At 38.0% G+C, this 22,921-nt stretch overlaps 1 protein-coding gene across 1 annotated transcript in view; it reads left to right on the top strand.

Moving 5' to 3' along the window:
• NBEA (neurobeachin) overlaps positions 1 to 22,273 on the top strand; it is a 649,896-nt gene extending 627,623 nt beyond the window's left edge. Inside the window, exons 52-58 of the mRNA XM_061133617.1 lie at positions 1,738 to 1,809; positions 3,716 to 3,871; positions 4,400 to 4,570; positions 15,157 to 15,258; positions 17,116 to 17,312; positions 18,441 to 18,592; positions 20,402 to 22,273. Of these exons, the coding sequence (XP_060989600.1) occupies positions 1,738 to 1,809; positions 3,716 to 3,871; positions 4,400 to 4,570; positions 15,157 to 15,258; positions 17,116 to 17,312; positions 18,441 to 18,592; positions 20,402 to 20,492 (941 nt within the window). The 3' untranslated portion in view covers positions 20,493 to 22,273. The remainder of the gene's footprint in view (positions 1 to 1,737; positions 1,810 to 3,715; positions 3,872 to 4,399; positions 4,571 to 15,156; positions 15,259 to 17,115; positions 17,313 to 18,440; positions 18,593 to 20,401) is intronic.
• The last annotated feature ends 648 nt before the right edge of the window (positions 22,274 to 22,921 follow it).

Below are 22,921 nucleotides of genomic sequence, written 5' to 3'. Positions count from 1 at the left end.
ACTGCCAGACCTCACTCATTAACTCATCTGCCTTTTTCACTGCTACCGTGGTTTAGTGCCACATGCAATGCTTGTTGTTTAGTCACTCAGTCACGTCCAACTCTTGTGACCCTGTAGATGGTAATCCACCAGGCTCCTCTGTCCATGGGATTTCCCAGGCAAGAACAGTGAAATGGTTGCCATGTCCTCCTCCAGGGAATCTTCCCGACCCAGGGATCGAACCCTTGTGTCTGCACTGACAGGCAGATTCTTTCTCACTGAGCCACAGGGTTGCTCACAGATTGCTTGGCTAATGGTTCAGTATCGAATAAGTATTTGATCAATTGAAGCAGTTCTACTAATAATTCAGGTCCTCCCACCCTGCTCCTGGGAGGGAAAAAAAAAAAGACAAATTGTATCCCATGCTAAACAAAAGCAACTTTGAATCTAGGTGGTTTCAAATCCTTTTCCTCCCACTTGATTATCTCATTTAGGAAATATCTGAATGACCACTTTGTGTCAAGTGGTCCTGGGCACTGGGAGTGCAGCAGTGGACAAGGCAAGTAGCATCCCTCTCTTTGTGGAGCTTTGAGTCCGAGAGAAGACAGAATCGAAATTGTTGAGTTATTTCATGTGTGTTTTCTCCACGCTCATTCCTGAAGGTTCCAGCTAGTACATCTTGAAGTGATATAATTCTGTCGTGAAAATTCGACAAATTGATACTTATCCAGCCAGGACAGCAGTGGATGGGACTATATGATTTAGTTGGCCCAGTTCATTACTTACGATCTCCCTAGAAGCCTCGAGATCCCCACTGTCTCTAAGTCTGAATGGCTGAGCCACACCAAGTTCACCTGAATCTTAATTCTACTGACTTCTGCATCACTCTGGAAAACCAGATTACTTTTAGCTTTATCTCCTAAGAATTTCTGAATACCTGTTTTATGGTTATTGGTAATACTTTCAACGTGAAGTAGAATGACTTCCATTCACTCAGAAATACAAAGAAGATGTCTCTTAAAAATATCTGGGGTTGGCTAAAAAGTTTGTTCAGGTTTTTCCATAATACTTTACAGAAAAACCTGAATGAACTTTCAGACCAACCCAAATATGACTTTATTATTCACAGGAGTCTTAACCTCTAGAAATATTTTGCACTGAGAGTAAGCTATGAAGATTTGATTTTTATTTTCTTTAGAGTTGTTCTAAAATTTATATGTTACCCCATGTAAGAAATTATGACTAAATAACTCAATCAAGCTCTATTAATCCTCTGAAAGTAGCTTTTAGTTAAGATTTTAGGTATGGCTCAACTGTATACCTTCAGTTGGCTTGTCATCTTGTGAAAGAAGCTGGAAGGGATGGGAGTCCCATCTTCCTCTCTGCCTTGACCCAGGTCGGCCCATGCCCACAACCCATTCCTACATGTAGACATAACCTTTTCTTAGATTTCAGCTCTCTGATGGATTCCAGAAATGTTATAGTCTTCTATTTTATCCAGCTTTTTCTGTTGTTAGGATAACAACACTTTTCCTCGCTTTCTCCATCTTAAGTGGAAACCAACAGTCCCTGTTGTAATGCTTTTTTTAAGATTTGTCTTCCAAAACATGTAGTGTGACTGAATGATTCTTACAGTAATTTACCAAATAATTTTTATGAAAATATATATATTGTGTAATTGTTATAAAACACTGCTTATTAGGAAATTCCTCTGTTCTGAGAACTTTATGGTCATTTTCTCTTTTAATTAATCTTTAGGCCTCAGAGGAGCTCCAGGTTACTCCTTGGACCAAGCCCATCATCTTCCCATTGAAATGGATCCACTAATTGGTATGTTAACAACAAAAAATGCATTTTCATAAATGCAGCCTATCCACAGATTCCTATGTGGTTATTTATCACAAATGACAGTTGAATGATACTTTTTCTGTCACAACTTAATGTACAAATAATGTCAAATTGCCATCAAGGAGCTGTGCAAATCATAATATGTCATCTAAGAATTTTTTGATATTAAAATAATGATTTGTGGTATTTTCTTGGTATTTCCAGAGGTCATTTAGGTTGGTTCTAAACAAGGCATATAATCCAAACTGTGCTTTCTTTCAGCCACAACTCTTCTTTAACAACTTTGTATTATTTCAAATATATAAGGACTCAAAGCTATTATTAAGAAAGTTGATACTAAAGAATAACTTTTCTGGAAATCTCCATTCAATAGAGCTTAGCATTTTTTTTTAATTTAAGATTTCATATGAATTGCAAACTCAGGAGCTATAACTATTTGTAGCAGTATTCAAAGTATTTTTAAATAATCACATACACATTTATTAGCTGTGTGATGCAGAACAAGTGCCTTAATCTTTCCGGGCCTCAGTTTCATATCTGTAAGATGGTTCCTAATAATGTTTGTTCTCTCTATCCTCATGGGATCATATGAGAGCTAAATAAAGAAAAAAATCGAATGTGGTATGAAAAATTATAAAGCCATAAACAATTTATGGTATTTTTTCTTTAGATTAATTCAGCCTTCATCTTTGAACCCAGAAATAAGATGCAAGGCAGCCATTTAGGTTAGTTACCTATACTCCTACACAGAATAGCACTTACATTTCTCTTGGAGAATATATGCTTAGGACAAGGAATATTTTTCAAGTGGAGTCTAGGTTCTAGCTGTTTCTCTGCTAAAAAAATAGCAACAGTTTCACGTACAGCTAGAGTGTAACCGTGGAAGATTAATAGCTGTATGCTAATTAATCAGGCACCAACTACATAATTTTCAAGTGACTCAGACCTTTGATTTTCTTTTCCTTTGCTGTTTTTTTAAACTTTTTTTTTTTTTACTTTTTGCCTCCTCTAGTAATTATTATTATAGTGTCAGTCGATGTCCACAAATAGTAGCACTTAGATTTAATTGCTGTCAGGAAGTGATGGTGATCTTCTACATCTGCATTTTCTGTTTAAGAATTCAGCCCAGGGATTTGGCCTGAAAGGACGGTGTGGAGTAAGGGACAGGCTGGCATGCAGACAGGCACTGGGGAAATCACAGGGCATCTCTGAGTTCCTGACTTTATTCACATTCAGTCCCAGTGCTGCCCATGACTCTCTGCCTGTCTCTTTCTTCCCCAGCGCCTCTCCCATCTTTCTCATTCCCCTCCTCCCCTGCCAGCCCATTCTGGAAAGGCTTCTGTTTGTTGACAATCCAGGTCTTTAAAGCTGCTGACCTAAAGCTCCCTGAGGGGCCACCTACATAACAACACCCCTCGCACAAATCCCTACTTTCTTCTTTTCCCATGAATCATAAAGGCCATCAGAAAATGACAGATGGGGGCAAATATGAAAACATTTTTTCTTTATGTAACATACTTCATACAATATTTATTTCTTATTATTATTGAACTTGTTGGACAATAATGAACTTGTGCAGGGTGAATATCTATTGAATTAAGTGCATATAAATATTTTTATTATGTTGTAAATTCCCATCTTGAATTCCTAATATCAGTGGAAGAACTACTTAAATTTCCAACAATTTTTTTAATATATAATATGGTTCATAAATAATCATTGCTACTAAAGAGTTTATATTCCTCATGGGGAAATGCTAAAATCTTAATCATATAGCATTAGAACCCATTTCTAGATAAATGAAGCATAAAAGTATTCCTTCTGTAAGTGCTTGGTGAAACTCTTTGTAGAATCTCTCTTTAAATTCCTGTATCTGTTTTATGTTTAGCCAATAACTCTGGTGTGAATAAACGACAGATCACAGACCTCGTTGACCAGAGCATACAAATCAATGCACATTGTTTTGTGGTCACAGCAGATAATCGCTATATTCTTATCTGTGGATTCTGGGATAAGAGCTTCAGAGTTTATTCTACAGAAACAGGTAAACTGAACTATGAAATACCTTATCCTCATCAGAATGCCTGTTGTTTCACCTAAAGTTTCATATGAAGTCATACTTCTTAATGTAGGCATCTTCATCTTGATGCCAAGATTCCGATTAAATGTCCACATTGTAAGTAATTGACTGCTTCTAATTTCATCCATTCTGAACTTTAGCGTGAGTTGAGCCCTGAGTTCATGGGACAAAAGGGACTACTGTCCCCCTCCCCCAAATCAAATCCAGTAAAAGGCCTTAAAGCTCCCCTTAGTCTGGCCTAGCCCAAGGGGAGAAAAATCATGATTGTGTTATTTTATAAGTTCTTTCCTTAAAAAAAACGCCGAAGTGACGTTCTTGTATCATTTTTTCAGAAGGGATTCAAGAACCTAAATCTGTAGCTAGATTTGAATTACCTTGTAAGTTTACAGGTCTATAGAGTCACTTTCCACAAATGTAGTAAAATAAAGTTAAGCTTACTACCATTTAAAGAAAGATAGCCATTGGATTCGACATGCCGTTTCTGTGTTGCAGGGAAGCTAACTCAGATTGTATTTGGCCACTGGGACGTGGTGACGTGCTTGGCCAGGTCTGAGTCGTACATCGGCGGGGACTGCTACATCGTGTCTGGGTCTCGCGATGCCACCCTGCTGCTCTGGTACTGGAGCGGCCGGCACCACATCATAGGGGACAACCCGAACAGCAGTGAGTATCGGTCCAGAACCGTCCCATCAGACTGTAAATTCCTTTAATTTCCCCAATAACTTTTGCTGGGATTGTAAGGATTTTAAAATACGAAAGCTTAAAAAGCATTGGAATATAGCTGTATTCAGAGTGTAAAAAGGAGAGCAACCACTGTAACCTTCAGCCTGAGGAAACTCCCAGATCCCCTCACAGTGACCCTCTGCCCAGCTGCCCTTCCCCAGTCTCCAGATGTCCCCATCCTTTTGGAATTTCCTTCCATGTCACCTGGTCCTCTCAACTTCCTGTGATTTCTCTCAACTGAATGTATTCTCTCCCTTCTCTGAAATTCCATACACTTTATTCATGCCTCCTGAGGACACCTACTGCTTTCTACGAGGGGTATAGTAAGTATCTCTATTTATCTGACGATGATTGAGCACCCCCTCAGGTTAGGCATGGAGGGGAGCGAAAGCTGAATAAGATGATTTCTTTGTTTAGGGTGATTCCTGAGTGTTTTTTATTCAACAGTGCTCCCAGAAATATTCCATAGGAAAAAAAAAAAAAAGAGGTACTCCAGAGTAAAATAAATTTTAGAAAACACAGCTTATATACTCTTATTCTCTATGTAAGCTCTGAAAGACTCACACAAATATGTCTGTTGATGTTTGCATAAACCAGAGTTTCTCAAGGGCTTCCCAGCTGGTGCAGTGGTAAAGAATCCAACGCAGGAGACACAGGTTTGATCCCTGAGTTGGGAAGATTCCACTGGAGAAGGAAATAGCAACCTCACTCCAGTATTCTTGCCTGGAGAATCCCATGGACAGAGGAGTCTGGTGGACTGCAGTCCATGGGGTAGCGAAGAGTCTCACATGACTGAGCGCACACACGCACACGTGGTTTCTCAAACATGTTTTCTGAGGAACCTTTTGCTCATGAAAGAGCAGTTACTATTCCTGCGAACTGTTGTTCTGAGGAAGCTCTGACGCGCACCATGAGACCCTGTCTTTGCATCTGAAGGTTCTGATTCCTGGCATAGTTGCACACATTATAGGTTTTCAATAAATACTGTTAAATGACTGAGGAACTAGATAACAGATTTCCTAGAAATAATTACTGTTTTTAACTACCAAGCTTGTATCTCCTGTAAAATAGAGAATGATTTCTGTAAACTGTTAATAATGGCAAGTACCTAAACTAGCGTTATTCCAATTATAATTCATACATTGGTCACAATTTTAACAGTACTCTGAAAACATGAGTTTGGGAATATTTATGATGAAACAGAGCTAAGAATTTCCCAAGAATACTATGTACCTCCCCTGAAATACTGTAGAGAAAAAGAAATGTACAGGAGACCGATGTATGACTGTGAGAGAGCGGGGCATGGACATGTTCCTATGTATGTGAAGGTAGTGAGCGAATGGAAGACCCAGTGGTTTATTCTTGTCGCTCAGAGCTAGAGGTGAAGAAAAGTAGATGAAAAAACTAAAAGTGTGTTATGAAGTTGTGTCTCTGAGTGTAGATACTGAATAAGAGAAAGTACGTGTAACTAGACATTTTAGCCTCTGCTCCAAGTTGTGAGATATTGGTTTGAGGAAAACAATTGCTTGATTTCCAACCGGCACAACTAATCAGCCACCAATTCTACAGTGTACAGAACATCATACACTAACTGCTAATAAGTTACTTACTCTTTTTAAAACTGTATCCCTAAAAAAAAAAAAAGAGCTTTGTTTTTAACAGGATTCTTGTGTGTGTGTGTGTAAAATATATTTGATCTACTTTACTATTATACTTTATTATTCTTAATCATGGTACATTATCACATATATTTTGTCTAAATGTATTTTTACATATTTCCAAACTTCCTTTTTTGAGACTAGTGTAGCATTCATTACAAGAGAAGTTGAATTGAGCACCAGAGCTGTGTGGTATCTTCCACCTATTATTGACACAAATTAGAAGTTATTAGATATAAAAAACTTTATAAAGGAGCAGAATAGTGTTTTAAATCCAACTAATTAACATCTTCAAAATGAAGTTCAGAAATGATGAAAATTATTTTTCCAAAAACAATTCATTTCTTAAAAACTACCATCTGGTAGTAGAGAAGATAATATAATGTCCTGCTATGACATAAAAATGTTAAATTATAGTAATTATCTGTTAACTACTTTATTTTCTAATTATCTTCTAAACGAAATGATGGTTGACAATTGATTATATCTTTGCTCCATCACTTAGCAAGAAGAGTGAAATGTAGTATTATTTAGAGTATTCAAAATTCCTGTGGTAGGAGCTGTGTAATAGGAATGTTTATGTTAATTCTTAAGAACAAAACTGTGACTGATAGATTTGTTAAAATGTAGCATTTTATTTAAGCTTTAAGTAAAGACAGGATTATCCCTAAGAAATCATTGCATAATATTACCCATACAGTATTGTCTCCATTTGTGGGGATATATATTTTTTGATTAAAAACTGTCATCATCATTATAAACCTAAAGGACTTTCATAAAACCCACCCTGCCAAGACTTTCCTAGACATTTAATGTGAGCATATATCGCATGGTTCCATTGTATTTGTTATCCTCAACATAAAAGGGAAGAAATGCTCTTCTAGATTAAACAGGATGAATTGCTAAAGTATTGGCCAAGCAGCAAGCATGTACTGAACATGTGCTGCGTCCTGGTACTGTCTTAGCAGCTGGGAGGGCTGGGCAGTAAAAGTCTCTGACTTTCTGGGGTTCACCCAAAAGTCTATATTATAATCTATATAGACTATAAGAGTCACAAAACTGCTTCTCCTGCTTGGAATTATCAAGTGTACTGAGTACTGCATGGATCATGAATTGCTATCAGATAATATTTAGTTTCCTAAGTATTCGTATCTACAAAATGTTTAATGTTATATCTTGGGCACAAATAGATGATTTATATAAAAACTGATTTAAGCTTTTTGCCACATGGATAGTAAAAATCATGATAGTAAAAAATAATAGTCATTTTTAGTAGTTGATTGACTTGACTGATTTGTGACTGACTTAACCTGTTAGAAAAGGCAGCCTCGCAGCTCATGTAGGCATGCCCAGAGAGACCGTATGTGTTGGTCAGTTCACCTTTTGCAGAGGCAGTCAAAGCACACACTGAATTGACTGTCACATCAGGGATCAGCCATGGGTATTTGCCATCAGAAAACTCACAATATGAAAGGAAAAGCTTTTTTTTTTTTTTTTCCAGTTTCAGTTTAATCTATTCTAGGCACCAATTCACAGGTCAGAGAATCAGGCTATATGTGCTTTCTGTCTCATAATGCATTGCTACACAAGACCAAAAAGCTAGTTACGTCTAAATTCATATTAAAGTGTGTGACACAATGCCCTGAGGTTTCAAGGGTTGTATATATTAACCTAGACTTGAAGAGGGAAGTCCTGGCATGAAATGTAATATCCCAGTAGCTGTTAGAATTCAGGACTTGGTCTTGCTGTGGACATTAAACTCGCTTTGTATGTCAGAGGCTGAATCATGTCTATCCAGCACAACACCATAATGTGATAGATTCGTTTACTCACCTTATGTGCACATCACTAAAACTTCCTTAAGATAAACTCAAGCACTTTAATAGATGTATGCTGCTTTTACATTGTCATTATTATTTTTTGATGCATAGCTCTATTGGTGTCACAGAGGGAAAAAAAATAGTGTCTCTGCATTTTTTTAGGTAAGTTTGAAAGAGTTAATGGCTTTATTGTGTCAAATACATATATTGTTATGACTAACTTGGACATCTCATAAATAAATCTTTTTCTAATTGTCTTTACAGTTTTAATGAATTTGCCACAAAGACAATGAAAATGTGTAAGCAGATGATTACAGAGTTTCAGACCATAAAAGAAACACGCAAAGGCTACCTGGCCTAGGTTCCAGTTGAATTAATTATACTGGTTTCATTAATATATTGCAGGCTAATATTCACTGCTACTCTTTCAAACTTGCAACTCCGAACATAGACAGTTTTCCTGTAGATGTAAATAGGTGCCTGACGAGATAACAGAATTGCAGAGATGTGAAGGACACACGCTTTGATCTGAAGCAGACTCTTACACAAATTGTGAAACTAATTTGGAAGTGATAAAAATTAATTTGCGCACTTTAATTGGAAGCAGGCGACTGCCTGAAAGGAAGGAGAGTGGAGCAGGCAATCTGTGCTCCAAGCTGATTGAATTTTTTGTCAGGCAGGTATCTTGGACTTGGCCGCTTATCCTCCTGAGCCCTTCTCTACGATATATTACAGCCTATCTCTGACTGGTGTTCTTTAAAAGGATCAATGCTATTCCTGTTGAATCCCTGGAGCCCCAAATTTCATTGATCTTGGGACTTGACATTTCTCATTACGTGCTGTAGCTTCCAACGAGATAGTCACAAGAGAGGCAAGTCAACATTGTCTCTTCAGCGGACACTTAAAACACATCAGGGCCTCGGCTCCAAATCCAGTCTGCTTGTAAAGTGTGTGGTTTTAATGTCTATACCAGATACAAGGTGCTGGATAGAGAGATGGTTGACATTTTTTTTTTTAATCATAGCAACAGGAAACTTTGAAAGTGAATTTACTGTTCATCTTTGCAAATCAAATCTACAAATACGCTTTGAGTCATATGTGTAAAAGGTTGTTATTGTGCTTTTGCAATTTCACTTTTGAAAAACAAGCCTTTAGCTCACGTTTGAGCATTATGCAAAACAAACTATGAAATGAGAAGCCCATTGAAAAGGAAACTCCAGCTGTGCACACATCTTTTCCCTGGGCTCCCATTGTGTAAGCCTCAGCTCTGGACACTGACACCCCTGCCAGCTCCAACCTGTCACTAAACATCTGCCAAATCACACCCCTTGCTTTGTCTGCATCCAGCCTTCTTTTCAAATGACCATCTTGGTGCCCAGTTCCACAGCCACCACTAACCAGTGGTGCTATAGGGGATGAAGAAACCTTGGACAAAGAATAACCTGATGATTTCACATGTATATCTATTATATATCTAACATATACGTATTAGAGCATGGGATCTTAACTAGGGTTTAGTAAATGTTAAACCTCTTCTCATTAACTTTGAGAGGAGATGTGTAATAATTCTTACCTTGTAGGGCTTTCTGGGCGCCAAAAGACAATGTCCATAATGTAGCGCCCCTAGTATAGAGCCCATTCTGCAGGAGACCTCCTCCCGTCCCCTCAGCCCAACATTAGGAGACTTTATAGGGTTCTTGACTAAGAAGGGGACTGCTTGCCGCTCAGCTTCTGCTTTTCCTTCCCCCTTTAAAGAACTGAGGCTGCAAGAGTCTTTGTCTTGAGCTAGAAGCAATCTAAGAAACAGAAGTGACTAATGTGCTCTCATGATCCAGGTGTCTCGGATCTATACCAGTGGGATCTCTGGGCACCATGCAGAATCGCACCTCCTTGGGAAAGGCAGGCGGATGATACTGTTGATTATTTGGGGAAGAGGATGGTAGCACAGTTGTGTACTGTGACCTAGATCCTAGTCCTGAAGGCTCAGGACTTAAAGGACAGACAGCTGCCCTGAAATAGCAAGGCTCAGGAGAAAATGTGGTCAGTGCCCTCTCTGAAGAAGAAAAAGAATAACTTAGACTTAATGACTAGATAGGTTTATATCTATTGTCTATTTTTTTCAAGTACTCCATGAGTGCATGATAAAATGAAACCACATCATGGGACTTTTTCCAACACATGGAATGTTTTTAATGTGGGTTACCTTGTGACCTGTGGAAAATGCAGGCCCAGGTGTTTCTAGTACTTGGGCCACAAATGTCTGCAGCAAGCCCTCAGGTGGCCGAGGACACGGTATCTCAAGAAGGGACTCCTCACGACTAAGATCTTCTAAGCTACCTCAGCAAATGATGACTAGCATTTTTTTTTTTTTTTTTTTCAAAATAAATCTTGAAGTCAGAGAGCACTGATGAAAATACCACACCCTTTGAAATCTCTTATTCTGGAAACCCAGGTCAAAAATCCATCATTTTTATATAAGTATAAACATGACTGAAGATACTTTCTGCAGTGATTCTGCAATGACCCCACAAAGGCCAGGGATAAAATCTGAATGTCATATATCATGAGGAGGTTCATTTTCTGATTCCAGCAGAACCACACTGAGGATCATAGAAAATCTCTGTTTTTGTTTAGCTCTAATTTAGAAGAACCCAAGCTTCTCCTGCATATTAGTAGTCCCATAAATGAGGTTTAAAATAATAAGAACCATGAGTAATCTTTACTTTGATCACTTCTCTGAAAGCCACAGCCTATCACGCTGAAAGGCTCTCTTGTCAGTTCTATGTGGATAGCAGCATCGGATACCTTTGTACTTTTTTCATCATCCATTTAAAAAATATTGAAATGACTTGTGATAAAAATGAGATGGAATCTGTTTATTGTAATCCTGGTATATTTGCTCTTTCCAAATACTTGCCTATGAGGAATCTCAAAATCGGACTTTTTTTTTTTCATTCATAGTAATTCCATCACACAGAGAGCTCTTCTCCTGAGAAAGTGACTCTGGAAGGAGGGCAGTGGTGCTCTGGTCCTCAGAGGAGAGGTCTCACCTGCACCTCCCTCTGCGCAGTGCCCTTTGACCCTCAGCTACATCCATCAATTGTGATGTGACACTGACAGAATATTTCTAGGATTGTGAATGATTGTCCGGGTGGGTGACATCTGTCCCTGGCAGTGAAATGAAATATAGGGAATATGTTTACCCCCCGACTCCCGCTGCCGCTGCAGATTCCCCAACTCAAAACCCTGGAATAACATGTTATTTACTCTTCTGTAGTTGAAAGCAGGAAACCATGCTTCTCAGGGGCCCTACAAAATCTTCTAATAGTTAAGTTTTGCAGTTTACTCGAATGACTTGGGGAAATTGTAATGAAAAATAAAACACTTTAAAACTTTTAAATCAGAGGTAAGTTCCTCAGAAAATGTATTACATACTTAAGGAATATGTTTACTATTTTTATGCATTTTTTAAATTTCTGCAATAGAACTAGATTGCTTTTTACTTTTTCTGTGGCATACAGGGGAGAGGTTTATAAAACTATATAAATTTTATTAAATATATAATTGCAAGATGTTTAATTCATCAGTCTCGCCAAGATAAGATAATCACTTAGAAAAATTAAGGATAATATTACACATAAAATCTTGTCAGTAATTAATCCTCATTTTGCCAGGGAACCTAGGGCATCTTTGAAGCATAAATTTAGAGTCAAATGACAGACTAACATGGGCTTTTAGCTTCCCCTCCCACTCACCATCTAGGTAAGAAATGTCTCAAACACAAAATGGAAGCTGATGGATGTGAGGTAACACAGAAAACAGTGCGCAGTGCCTGGGGAGATAGAAAACAGTGGGTCTGAAGGAGGAGACACTGGCAGAGGGAAAGAGTATTGAGTACCTCGCTGGGTAGGGCGCTTTCATTATGCACTTTCTACACAGAATTTTCCATGCATGACCTGTTGAAGCCTTCCCTCCTGCCACATGGGGCAGGGAATCAGAGCACTGCCCAGGGCTGGATCATTGCCAGGGGTGGGGCTGACCCACGAGGTGGGCACAAGCTCCAGCCCTTGGGCATTCACTTCCTCCACCGCCTTCTTCACAGTGAGGGGAGCACAGCCCAGGAAGCATAGGACGTCTCTCTGAGAGATGAGATGGAGGAGGGGGTTCGGCCTGATCCAGAAAAAAGTACGAATTCACAGAGAAAAACAGGCTAGCATGCAGGATCTCAGGCAGCATAAAGGAAAGATCACAGACTCAACAACCAGATGAAGCAGCGTGAACAGAAAAGAAAAACACAGAACTTTCTTAAAAGTCTTAATATTTTCTAAAGTATGAGAAAGGGGACAGTAAAGCTACTGGTAATGTTCTGTATTTTTAAGCTGGGGGTGAGTACAAGGTAATTCATTTTATTCTCTTATATATGTGTGTATATATATATATATATATATATATATATATATATATGCTATAAATATTTAATATATAATTAATGTTTTTAATATAAAAGCAAATGAAAATACACATAGTTGTGTGGAAGCTGCCAACTTGAATTTTTTAATTATCAATAAAAAATAGTCTACAATAATATTCCTCAAACTTAACTAATACACTGACCCCTTTTAAAAAGTACAAAATTATTACTAACCCCCCAAAAATCTCTGACTCTAAGGAATGTGTTCTTGAACCCGTTGAATCTAGTTTGAGAAACATTGACTTAATTAGCTCATCTTAATCTTTAAGTGCATTTCAACTTTTAATTGCTGCAGCATAGATTTTTGATGGAGAGAGATTTCATCTTTACAACTGGTTAAAAATGTAGAGTATCATCAAAGTGCAAATCTGAAATTTAAAATTTTTCATAGAACTTTTCAGTCTCAAGAAAATAGCCACAGATCCCAGGATACACAGACCATAATTTGATAAATACCAAGAATTCTGGAAGAGTTGCAGTCAAAAGGCCAAGTTACAACATGGCTTCTCAAGCAGAAAAAGTAATGGTCAGTGATACTGACAACTTAACATGAAATAATGATATTTTTATATATGCACAAAGGCTTGTTTATGTATAATACTTGTTCTTTGCTGAAATTATATTGTAGAATCAACTGAACAATACATCCAAGATGAATAACAAAATCATACAAGTCTGCTGGAACTATTTAATAATTAAAGAAGCAATATAAGGCATTAATAAGTGTGATGTTGTTAATGAAAAGTGGAAATAGTTGAATATTACAAGGCATTGGTAAATATTTGTTGGATCTGACATGAATAGTCCAGACCCAAACGGTATTGTTAATAAGCATTTCATGTCCCTCTTTCTGACCACCCTGCCTTCAGCAGAGTTTCACTTCAGAGTCTGTTGATCGTATCCTGCCCTGTACCGCTGACATTGGCTTTCTTTTCCCATGTACCAAAGCAGCCACTCCAGACTGTACCCAGGATGGCAGCATACCCAATGCACCTTCCAAAATTCCTCTCTGAATTTCTGTTGTTTCCTCTTCCCCCACACTTTTGCAGCAAGACTATGGCAATCCCTCATTTCCATCTCAAAAGTGGCTTCTCCGAATGACTTTCCCAGCAAGACATCGCTGGGCAAGAAGCCCTCTCAACTTTGCTGGTCCTTCTCACAGTCTTACATGCATGCAGTTTATTCACCAGTATTCTGCTTTTCTCTCCATTCATTTGTGGATTTTTTTCTTTTTTTTTTTTTAATCCCATTTCACTCTGTGCACCCACGTTTGTTCTTCACACTTGTCATTGTTGAGTGCCTCCAGTGGTCAACCTGGGGAAGATGTGCCATGGTTGTTTGATGTGTTCTAAGCAATTCCAGGTTATAACTTATGTCTTTTTTATACTCCCAACTCCTAACCGGCTTAGAAGACCTGTCACTTAGAAGGCATGCACTCAGTACAGAGGGCAAAGCACTTGGCAGTCAGAATGCTGATGCAGATAATTCAGCTGCGCATTCTTGGCTAGGATCACACCAGTACAGTCAGACGGAGAATTAAGATGATCATCTGATCGTCTCTTCTCCAAAAAATCAAAGCACCACAGCCTGTTTTGTTGAAGATATTAAGGAACATTTTTAAAGGGGTAAGAGCAAGGGTTGCAAAATTTACCTAGCTCTGGGTTCAGTTCCAACACTTGTTCCTATATGAACTTGTGTAAGTTGAACAACCTTTCAAAGCTTTGGAGTTCTATAAAATAGAAACAATAATTGTACCTTCCTCCTATGAATGCTGTCATAATTAAATGACATTACCCATGCAAATGTTTTGGCAAGCTTGATTTCTATTTCTTAACAGTAATCAAGAAGAAAAAAACAGTATTTCTCACCACTATCATGATGCTATAAGTACGTCACATTTGTTGACTTAGCCATCATCTAAGCATCCTGAGTCAAAGCTATGGTTTTTCCAGTAGTCATGTATGGATGTGAGAGCTGAGCCATAAAGAATTAATGCTTTCAAACTTTGGTGCTGGAGAAGACTATTGAGAGTCCCTTGGACTGCAAGGAGATCCAACCAGTCAATCCTAAAGGAAATCAACCCTGAATATTCATTGGAAGGACTGATGCTGAAGCTGAAGCTCCAATACTTTGGCCACAATGTGTAGAGCCAACTCATGGGAAAAGACCCTGATGCTGGGAAAGACTGAAGGCAGGAGAAGAAGGGGGCAACAGAGGATGAGGTGGTTGGATGGCATCACCGACTCAATGGGCATGGGTTTGAGCAAGCTCTGGGAGACAGTGAAGGACAGGGAAGCCTGGCATGCTGCAGTCCATGGGATCACAAAGAGTTGGACACAACTGAGTGACTGAACAACAACAAAAGCTTCCTGTGTAGTAGGCACAGTAGATTTCCCCATTTTGCAGATGAGGTAAAAGCAGAGAGGTTAAGTAACTGCGTCATAGTCACACAGCTATTAATAGTAAATGCCCTTACTCAGCATTAATGATTGTTATTTTTAAGTGTTCGATTTAATGGTAGAGCCCTTCATTCCTGCTGTTGGTCTGTAGACACTCACTGCTGTTGTTCCCTTCCAGGTGACTATCCTGCTCCAAGAGCTGTCCTCACGGGCCATGACCACGAAGTTGTCTGCGTTTCTGTCTGTGCAGAACTTGGACTTGTTATCAGTGGTGCTAAAGGTCAGAAGACATTTCTTTCATTTTAGATCTTTAAAAACTGTACTGTTTTCACAAATTGACCATGATTTATGACTTATTTCCTTGAGGAGGCTCTCCGTAGACAAATGCAATCCCTAGGTTCTTTGCAGCTGTTTAGTTTTATTAATATTTCCTAGTACTAATATAAGATAGATGTAAAATTTTATGAAGTACTTTGTGGTCACCAGCATTCTAACCAGAACACTGGTAAATCAAACTGCAGCACACGCATCTGATGCAGTCATTACAGATCACATTCAGAAGCCAAGGGGGAGAGAGCCGTGATCAAGGGGATCACGGGGGCTCAGGCGGTTCACCAGACATAGCCCTGGGTCCACCTCCCTCCGCTAGTCCTTTCTTCTTAAGGTTGGGTAGGTGGGAGAGGAAATATGATGACTTGGTTCTTTTGGCTTTTTATGGAAGAAGTACTGCTTCGGGAGAAGTCAGGAAACTTCTATTTTAATTCTGGCTCAGATACCAATTCTCCATGGAAGATTTTGAGGCAGGAAGGAACCTAATGCTTAAGAGAAACTGAAAGAAAACCAGAGGGGCTGAGTGTTGTGAGGATACCACGGAGCTAAGGAGACAGAAGGCCGAAGAGGCGGGAGACCCGAGACACAAGGATTTGCAATTTGTGTTTGTTTTGAGCATAGTAGGAAACCATTGAAGGTTTTTATCAAGATGATGAGATGATCAGATTTTGTTTCTAGGACCTTATTCTGACTGCTTTATACATAAAGGATATGATGTCTGAACGTAGGGACACTTTGTTTTTGTATTTAAGAGTAAATAACCCAGGGAGGAATACAAAAGGTATTTTCAATAAGTCTCTTTTAATGTCTGTTTTAGTAATAATATGTATAATATCATTCTATTCTATAAAGCAAAAGAAAGAAAAGGAAAGGAAAATACAAGACACATAATACACATAGGGAAAAAACAGTAACTTTCTATATATGATGGTTGATATTACAAGTGATTGCTATTTTTCTAACTTCATATTTTCTGAAATGCACATCTATTACTTTAGTAATCAGGAAAAAATTTGGGTATAGCCTCATAATGTCACTTGTTTTGAAAAATATATATCTACTGAAATCAGTTGGTTGAAAAATAGGAATGAAATTCATACACAGTTTTCTGGAGTATTTCTAAAGGATATGGGGGATAGGTAATACCAAACTATATTAACCAATTATTTTTATGAACTTGGCTAGTGAATATTTTATCTCAGTGCTGTTTCTGCCTGAGGCGGGGGAGAGAAACAGTTGAAACAAAATAAATCATTCCCCATACTACTTTTACGTTCTTGCCCGATTCTTCATTTATTTGAAACAATGTTCCTACAGTCTGAATTACTTGATTAATTTTCTCAATTTTGCCTTTTACATTTTATATATAGACTATAGAAAAGGTAAATTGATAGTAATGTATTTTTATGTGGCACAGTGTTAAAATTTTGATGATACTAAAGAAATTTAGCAATTGTTTTGATAATTCCCCCAAACGTTCTAAAGAAAAATTTTCTAATCACGTATGAAGAGAACACTTCTGGGACATACAGTCTCTTTTATTCTCATGTAATGTATGGACTGTATCCTGTTTTAATGAATATTATCCCATGAAGGAAAAGAGCAAGTATTTACCTAGATGAAAAGTTTGGAAGACACATGTGTGTGTCGCGTAATAGTTGTCTGTTGATATCTAACATCAGTGCTTGGCTCTTGCCAGCATAGCTTTCTTTTCTACCTCTTCCTGCAAACCTGAGTGTATATTCAAGTACTGATTGCGGGTTTGTGAGAGTAATATGACTGGCCATTGCTGTTCCCTACTCTGCAGAGGGCCCTTGCCTTGTCCACACAATCACTGGAGATTTGCTCAGAGCCCTCGAAGGACCAGAAAACTGCTTGTTTCCACGCTTGATTTCTGTTTCCAGTGAAGGCCACTGTATCATCTACTATGAACGAGGGCGTTTCAGCAATTTCAGCATCAATGGAAAACTTTTGGCTCAAATGGAGATCAACGATTCAACACGGGTAAATCTGTATGTTCGGTCTAACTAGGGACTGAGCCAAGAGGTTAAAGATTGACTATTTTGCATTCAGTGACTCGTAGTAGAAATTCTCAGGTATCCAGGTAAAGGTGTACTGGTTTATAAAAACATATAAATTCATATTGATGATGCTTTGAACAAAGCCAGAGTTCATTTAATCTCAAGTAGTTAACTCAGTGAATTGAACTTTGAAGGTGACAGCTGTTGTTTGTTTAGAGGTTAGACCCTTAAGGGGGGCTTCCCTGATAGCTCAGCTGGTAAAGAACCCACCTGCAATGCAGGAGACCCCAGTTCAGTTTCTGGATTGGGAAGATCCACTGGAGAAAGGGTAGACTACCCACTCCAATATTCTTGGGCTTCCGTTGTGGCTCAGCAGGTAAAGAATCTGCCTGCAATGCGAGAGACCTGGGTTCGATCCCTGGGTTGGGAAGATCCCCTGGAGAAGGGAAAGGCTACCCACTCCAGTATTCTGGCCTGGAGAATTTCAGGGACAGTATAGTCCATGGGGTTGCAAAGAGTTGGACAGACAGGACTGAGCGACTTTCACTCACTCCCTTATTAGACCCTTAGGAGATTTTTCTTAAACTCCCCTGACAAGACGCTGTCCCTACACTGCACTCTCCTGACCTTAAAACTGAGTTCATTGTCATAGAAACTTATCTTTCGAACCCTGTACCAAAATTACATACTGAATTGCTCATCATTCAGAAATGAATTAGAATTTCTGGTTTATCATTATTAAAAACAGTTTTGAAATGTGTTCTGCAATTTGTTCTAAAAAGTCTTGACAATGTTAGCATTCAGAACTTAACAAATCATGTTACTTAATTCTCAAGTTCTTTCTGAACTAGATTGGTAATATTCTTTTTAGAACTTCTGTTACTTTGTAACCTAAATTGGTTTTAAAGAATCCTTTGTTGTAAGACTTAATTTGATGAACTTTGATGAATTCCACATTGGGAAATCTATGGGTTAGACTTTAGAAAACTTGGACAAATGGCTAAAAGTAGATGATGATGACAAGGGACCTATGGTAAGTGCCTTTCAGTAATGACCATTGGTCATTTGGGAAACAATGAAAGAAATGGTTGCTTTTCTACCTTCTCTGAAGGCCATTCTCCTGAGTAGCGATGGGCAGAACCTGGTGACCGGAGGGGACAATGGTGTGGTGGAGGTCTGGCAGGCCTGTGACTTCAAGCAGCTGTACATTTACCCCGGCTGTGATGCTGGCATTAGAGCAATGGACTTATCCCATGACCAGAGGTAAGCCATGTCGGGGAGAAATGTAATCACTCAAGAGTTGTCATTGAAAGTTCTTTAGATTTTACCAAGGGTGAAACGTGTGATGAAAAATACTCCAGCATCCAGATGGAAGAAAGAGTATTGTTGAAAAGGGTGAGGAGTGAGTACTTTAGGATTCTGGTAAGAAGGAAACAGGAAGAGAATAAGGGGAAAAAAGAAAGAAATGAGTCTGGAGAAAAACAGACTCATCTAGACACGTCCGAAAATGTAGAGTTATCCTCACCAATTTCTCTGTTCTCAGATCTTTACCTGGTCTCAGACAGGCCTGCCTGGCTTCCATAATGTGAAAGACACACATTTTTTTGGCAAGAGTCTTGGCTTGAGGCATAGGTCTAGCTAAATGCAAAGTGCAAACTACAGCTGGCCTCTGTTTTACAAATACAAGGCCCTGGTTACTTGAAACAGTCTCTACCCCCCGTTTGCTTATTCACAGATCTCTCATTTATGTTATTTTGTGGTATTTTATGTATTGCCCTAAGATACTATAATCTTTACTTGGAAAGAATCAGTAAGAATGTTAACAAAGGAATATAGTTTTCTGTTATTCCTCAGTTTGCAACAGGATTTTGTTATTTCCTAAAATTTGCCTTTGCATTTATTATAAAGTGAAATGAATATTTGAAATGTAAAGCCTAAATTTTCTAAATTTAAAAAATAAATATTAAAACTATATAATCTTAATATGGTAAATAATTTCTCACTTTTGCTATATATCTAACAGAAATAAGAAAAGTTTATTAAGCAACTCATTTCAACTATGTGTATATGTCTTCTTTATGAGTATTGGTTTTAAAATAGTATGAATATTAAGATTTACATGATAAAGCATCTTCACGCTATAGTAAAATGATACTGAAGTCATCAAGAAAAGCAATAAAATTTAAGTTAGCTTGGGGAAGGGATATTTGATCTGCAGCTCAACCTTTTTTTCTAAGAAAACTTAAGCAGAGTATTCAAAAATGCATAGTCCATATTCGTGAAAAATGGGAGTGGTTTACTGTGTAATTATTTGTATATAGATTCATGTTTCTAAAGTATTTGAAATAATTTGTGTTCTTAAGTATTTCAAGATTCCCCCTGGTATTCTTATCCATTCATGTATTCATGTTGCACACATTTGCTGCACCATCATATATTAAGGACTGTGCACAGTCTGGAGGCTATAAAACAAGACCACTAATCCCAAGGAGCTCCAATAATCATAATAAATACACATGAGGGAGGCAGGAAAACAGGAACAGGAAAAGGATTAGTTCTTGTCGAGGGGTGCGGGGGGCAGGAGTATTTGTGAGATGCTCACCCTCTCACATGGGTAGAGAGTAGACAAAAGCCCACAGGCAAAGCTGCATTCATGTTAGCATCTCCCAGGAGGAGTGAGGAAAGATACTAATCAAGTTTCTATTTCTTTTTCAAGCTCATCCCTAATTTCAGTTATTCTTGATGTTTTATAATGCCCCTGATATGTTCAAACAGTAGTACATGCACGTGAGTTACAAACTGACAGATAAACAGACAGTGAAGATGCTGTCCTCAAAAAGGTGTTTATCTGATGAACTGTGGGATCAAGTGGATAACACTTGGTCCAGCAGTCCAGGTGTTTGTTGGATTGAGTCAACTTCTCTCAAGAGAACCAAGAATAAATTTTAATCCCGTCTTAGGACACACAAAACAAAAACTCGGTGAACTTTGAGATCATGCTGTTGTTTAGTGTAAAGTAGAACCATGTCAGTGACTTTGTGTCTTTCTTAACTACGGTCTCTGCTTTTCCAGGACTCTGATCACTGGCATGGCTTCTGGTAGCATTGTAGCTTTTAATATAGATTTTAATCGGTGGCATTATGAGCATCAGAACAGATACTGAAGACAAATGAAGAACCAAAAGCCAAGTTAAAGCTGAGAGCACAAGTGCTGCATGGAAAGGCAATATCTCTGGTGGAAAAAAAAACTTGTCTACATCGACCTCCGTTTGTACATTCCATCACACCCAGCAATAGCTGTACATCGTAGTCAGCAGCCATTTTACTTTGTGTGTTTTTTCACGACTGAACACCAGCTGCTACCAGGCAAGCTTATATCATGTAAATTATATGAATTAGGAGATGTTTTGGTAATTATTTCATATATTGTTGTTTATTGAGAAAAGGTGGTAGGACGTGTCACAAGAGACTTTTGACAATTCTGAGGAACCTTGTGTCCAGTTGTTACAAAGTTTAAGCTTTGAACCTAACCTGCATCCCATTTCCAGCCTCTTTTCAAGCTGAGAAGAAAAAGAAAAAAAAAAAAAACCACGTTTGATACTTTGTACATCAGATGCATCTTATTTAAAGGGATACTTTTGTAAAAGTAAAACCTTGTATAAAGAACAAAGCGTTTCTTAATTTTATTGTGGAGTTACAACTTGCATGTTCTTTAATCCCTATGTCTTGATGGAACAGGTGCACTGACAGTAGGAAATAGTAAGATCTGTCCAAGGACACAGTTTGTATGAAAGGATTGAATTTGGGCTCAATCAATAGTTTTTCACATTTTCACCAAAATATAGTTTTCACTTTTTAATCAGAATTCCATCCCTCTACGTGAAATTTGCTCATAAAGCATTTGGATACTAAGCCATTATTTGCCATTTTTTTGGTATTTTATACAAAGAAAATTCAGCCCTACCCTTCGTAATTTGAAGACACAGCAGAAAGGGGGCTTAGAGATGAGGTCCTGGTTTTATTGTATAAATAGGAATCCCGATTGTTAGTTCCTTAGTGATGACTTCCCAACTCCTGGACAACTCTTCCAGACTCATCCTGCTGGCTTAGCGTGTGTACATTAGGGGAGGAGATCTGACGCTAACTTTTTTTGTTTGTTTTTGCTGATTTTTTATTTTTCTCTCTCTTTGGTTCTTGAATAGCTTAGTTTCTTTAATAAATAAGTCAGACTTTATTATAACAATAACTGAAGTTATTCTTTTAGGTTCTTGTGAAATTCTCACCTAAAGCCACATTCTTAGCCTAAGGCACTTCATCTTTTATGATATAAAATGACGCTATCAAATGATTTTCCATACATTGTACTGATCAAGTTATACACCCAGGGGTATATACACTTTATTCATGTTTCTTCTTTGTATATTTGGTGACCGTATCGTCATAGATGTACATATTGTGTCGGTAGGGCTATGAGGCATGTTACAGGAATGTAATTTTCTCAGAACTTACACTCACTTGCAGTCATTTATTTAAAAAGATAAAACAAGATAATGGGTTCTTTGTATTGGCACTTTGCACCAGAACCATATCATTATTTATTGATGTGATTACTTATTTGTTATCCACCTTGTACTAGTAAGTTTTAGCACTGAATTCCTTCTTCATTGTTGTTTGTATTTATGAGATTCTGAAATTCTGGGGAATCGGCGTAATGATTAAGTTATTCATCACCAGGCTGTAAGCAATATCTTGAGTTTGTAGCTTAGAATTGGGAGGATAATGAACATCTGGAAGACAAGTTCATTTCATCTTGAGATCATGGTGAAATATTTTGGATATATAAATTCCTTAAGCTATTGTAACCATGTTTTATTGCAAAGATGTAAAATATGCCAGATGTGTGTGAGTTGGAAATCAAAAAAAGAAAAATAAAATATGCAAAGAATTCACTGATTGTTCCACATTTCATTGGACACTTCACTTACATGCATTCATTATGTTGTCATACAAGTTTAAGAAATCAGTGTCACCTCATGTAAAGGCCCAGAGCATCTAAGAACATGAAATAGAGTCCTAATGATGGTCCATAATTCGCTGAAACTTGAGCTGCTTGGCTTGACCATCTGGCAGGGGTTTGGGGCACCAGCAACCTGAAGGAGCCAGTTCTTGTCATTTCTTCTGCACAATCCAGTTATTGACACAGACGGTTCCAGGTATTTTTGCCACAAGCTCCTTTGCTGTAAACATCTTTTCCATGAAAATTTTTGCTGTAACTAATTGTCCATATGGTAATTTTGCTGTAAAAGATAAAATAATGGAAAATAGAAGAGGGGCATTAAGAACGACATAATGAAACATGAACAATGAGTAACAATTTTTTTTTAAGTAATGGCAAAATATAAACACTTGAATACATTTAAAATGTGTGTAGATTCATGGTAATACTGCTCAAATAACTGATTTTACTTTGGAGGCTGTACCTAAACACTTACCTCCTACGTCTTATGTTCATAGTATTTTGTACTTTTTTTTTTTTTTTTTTTTTTGCTTGTTGATTTATTTCCTCAGTCAGCATTGCACTTTTTCCATAAAG

This window comes from Dama dama, chromosome 30, assembly GCF_033118175.1.
Source record: "Dama dama isolate Ldn47 chromosome 30, ASM3311817v1, whole genome shotgun sequence".
NCBI lineage: Eukaryota > Metazoa > Chordata > Mammalia > Artiodactyla > Cervidae > Dama > Dama dama.
Note: the sequence above shows the minus strand (reverse complement) of the source record. Positions and strands in the feature narration are given on the sequence as shown.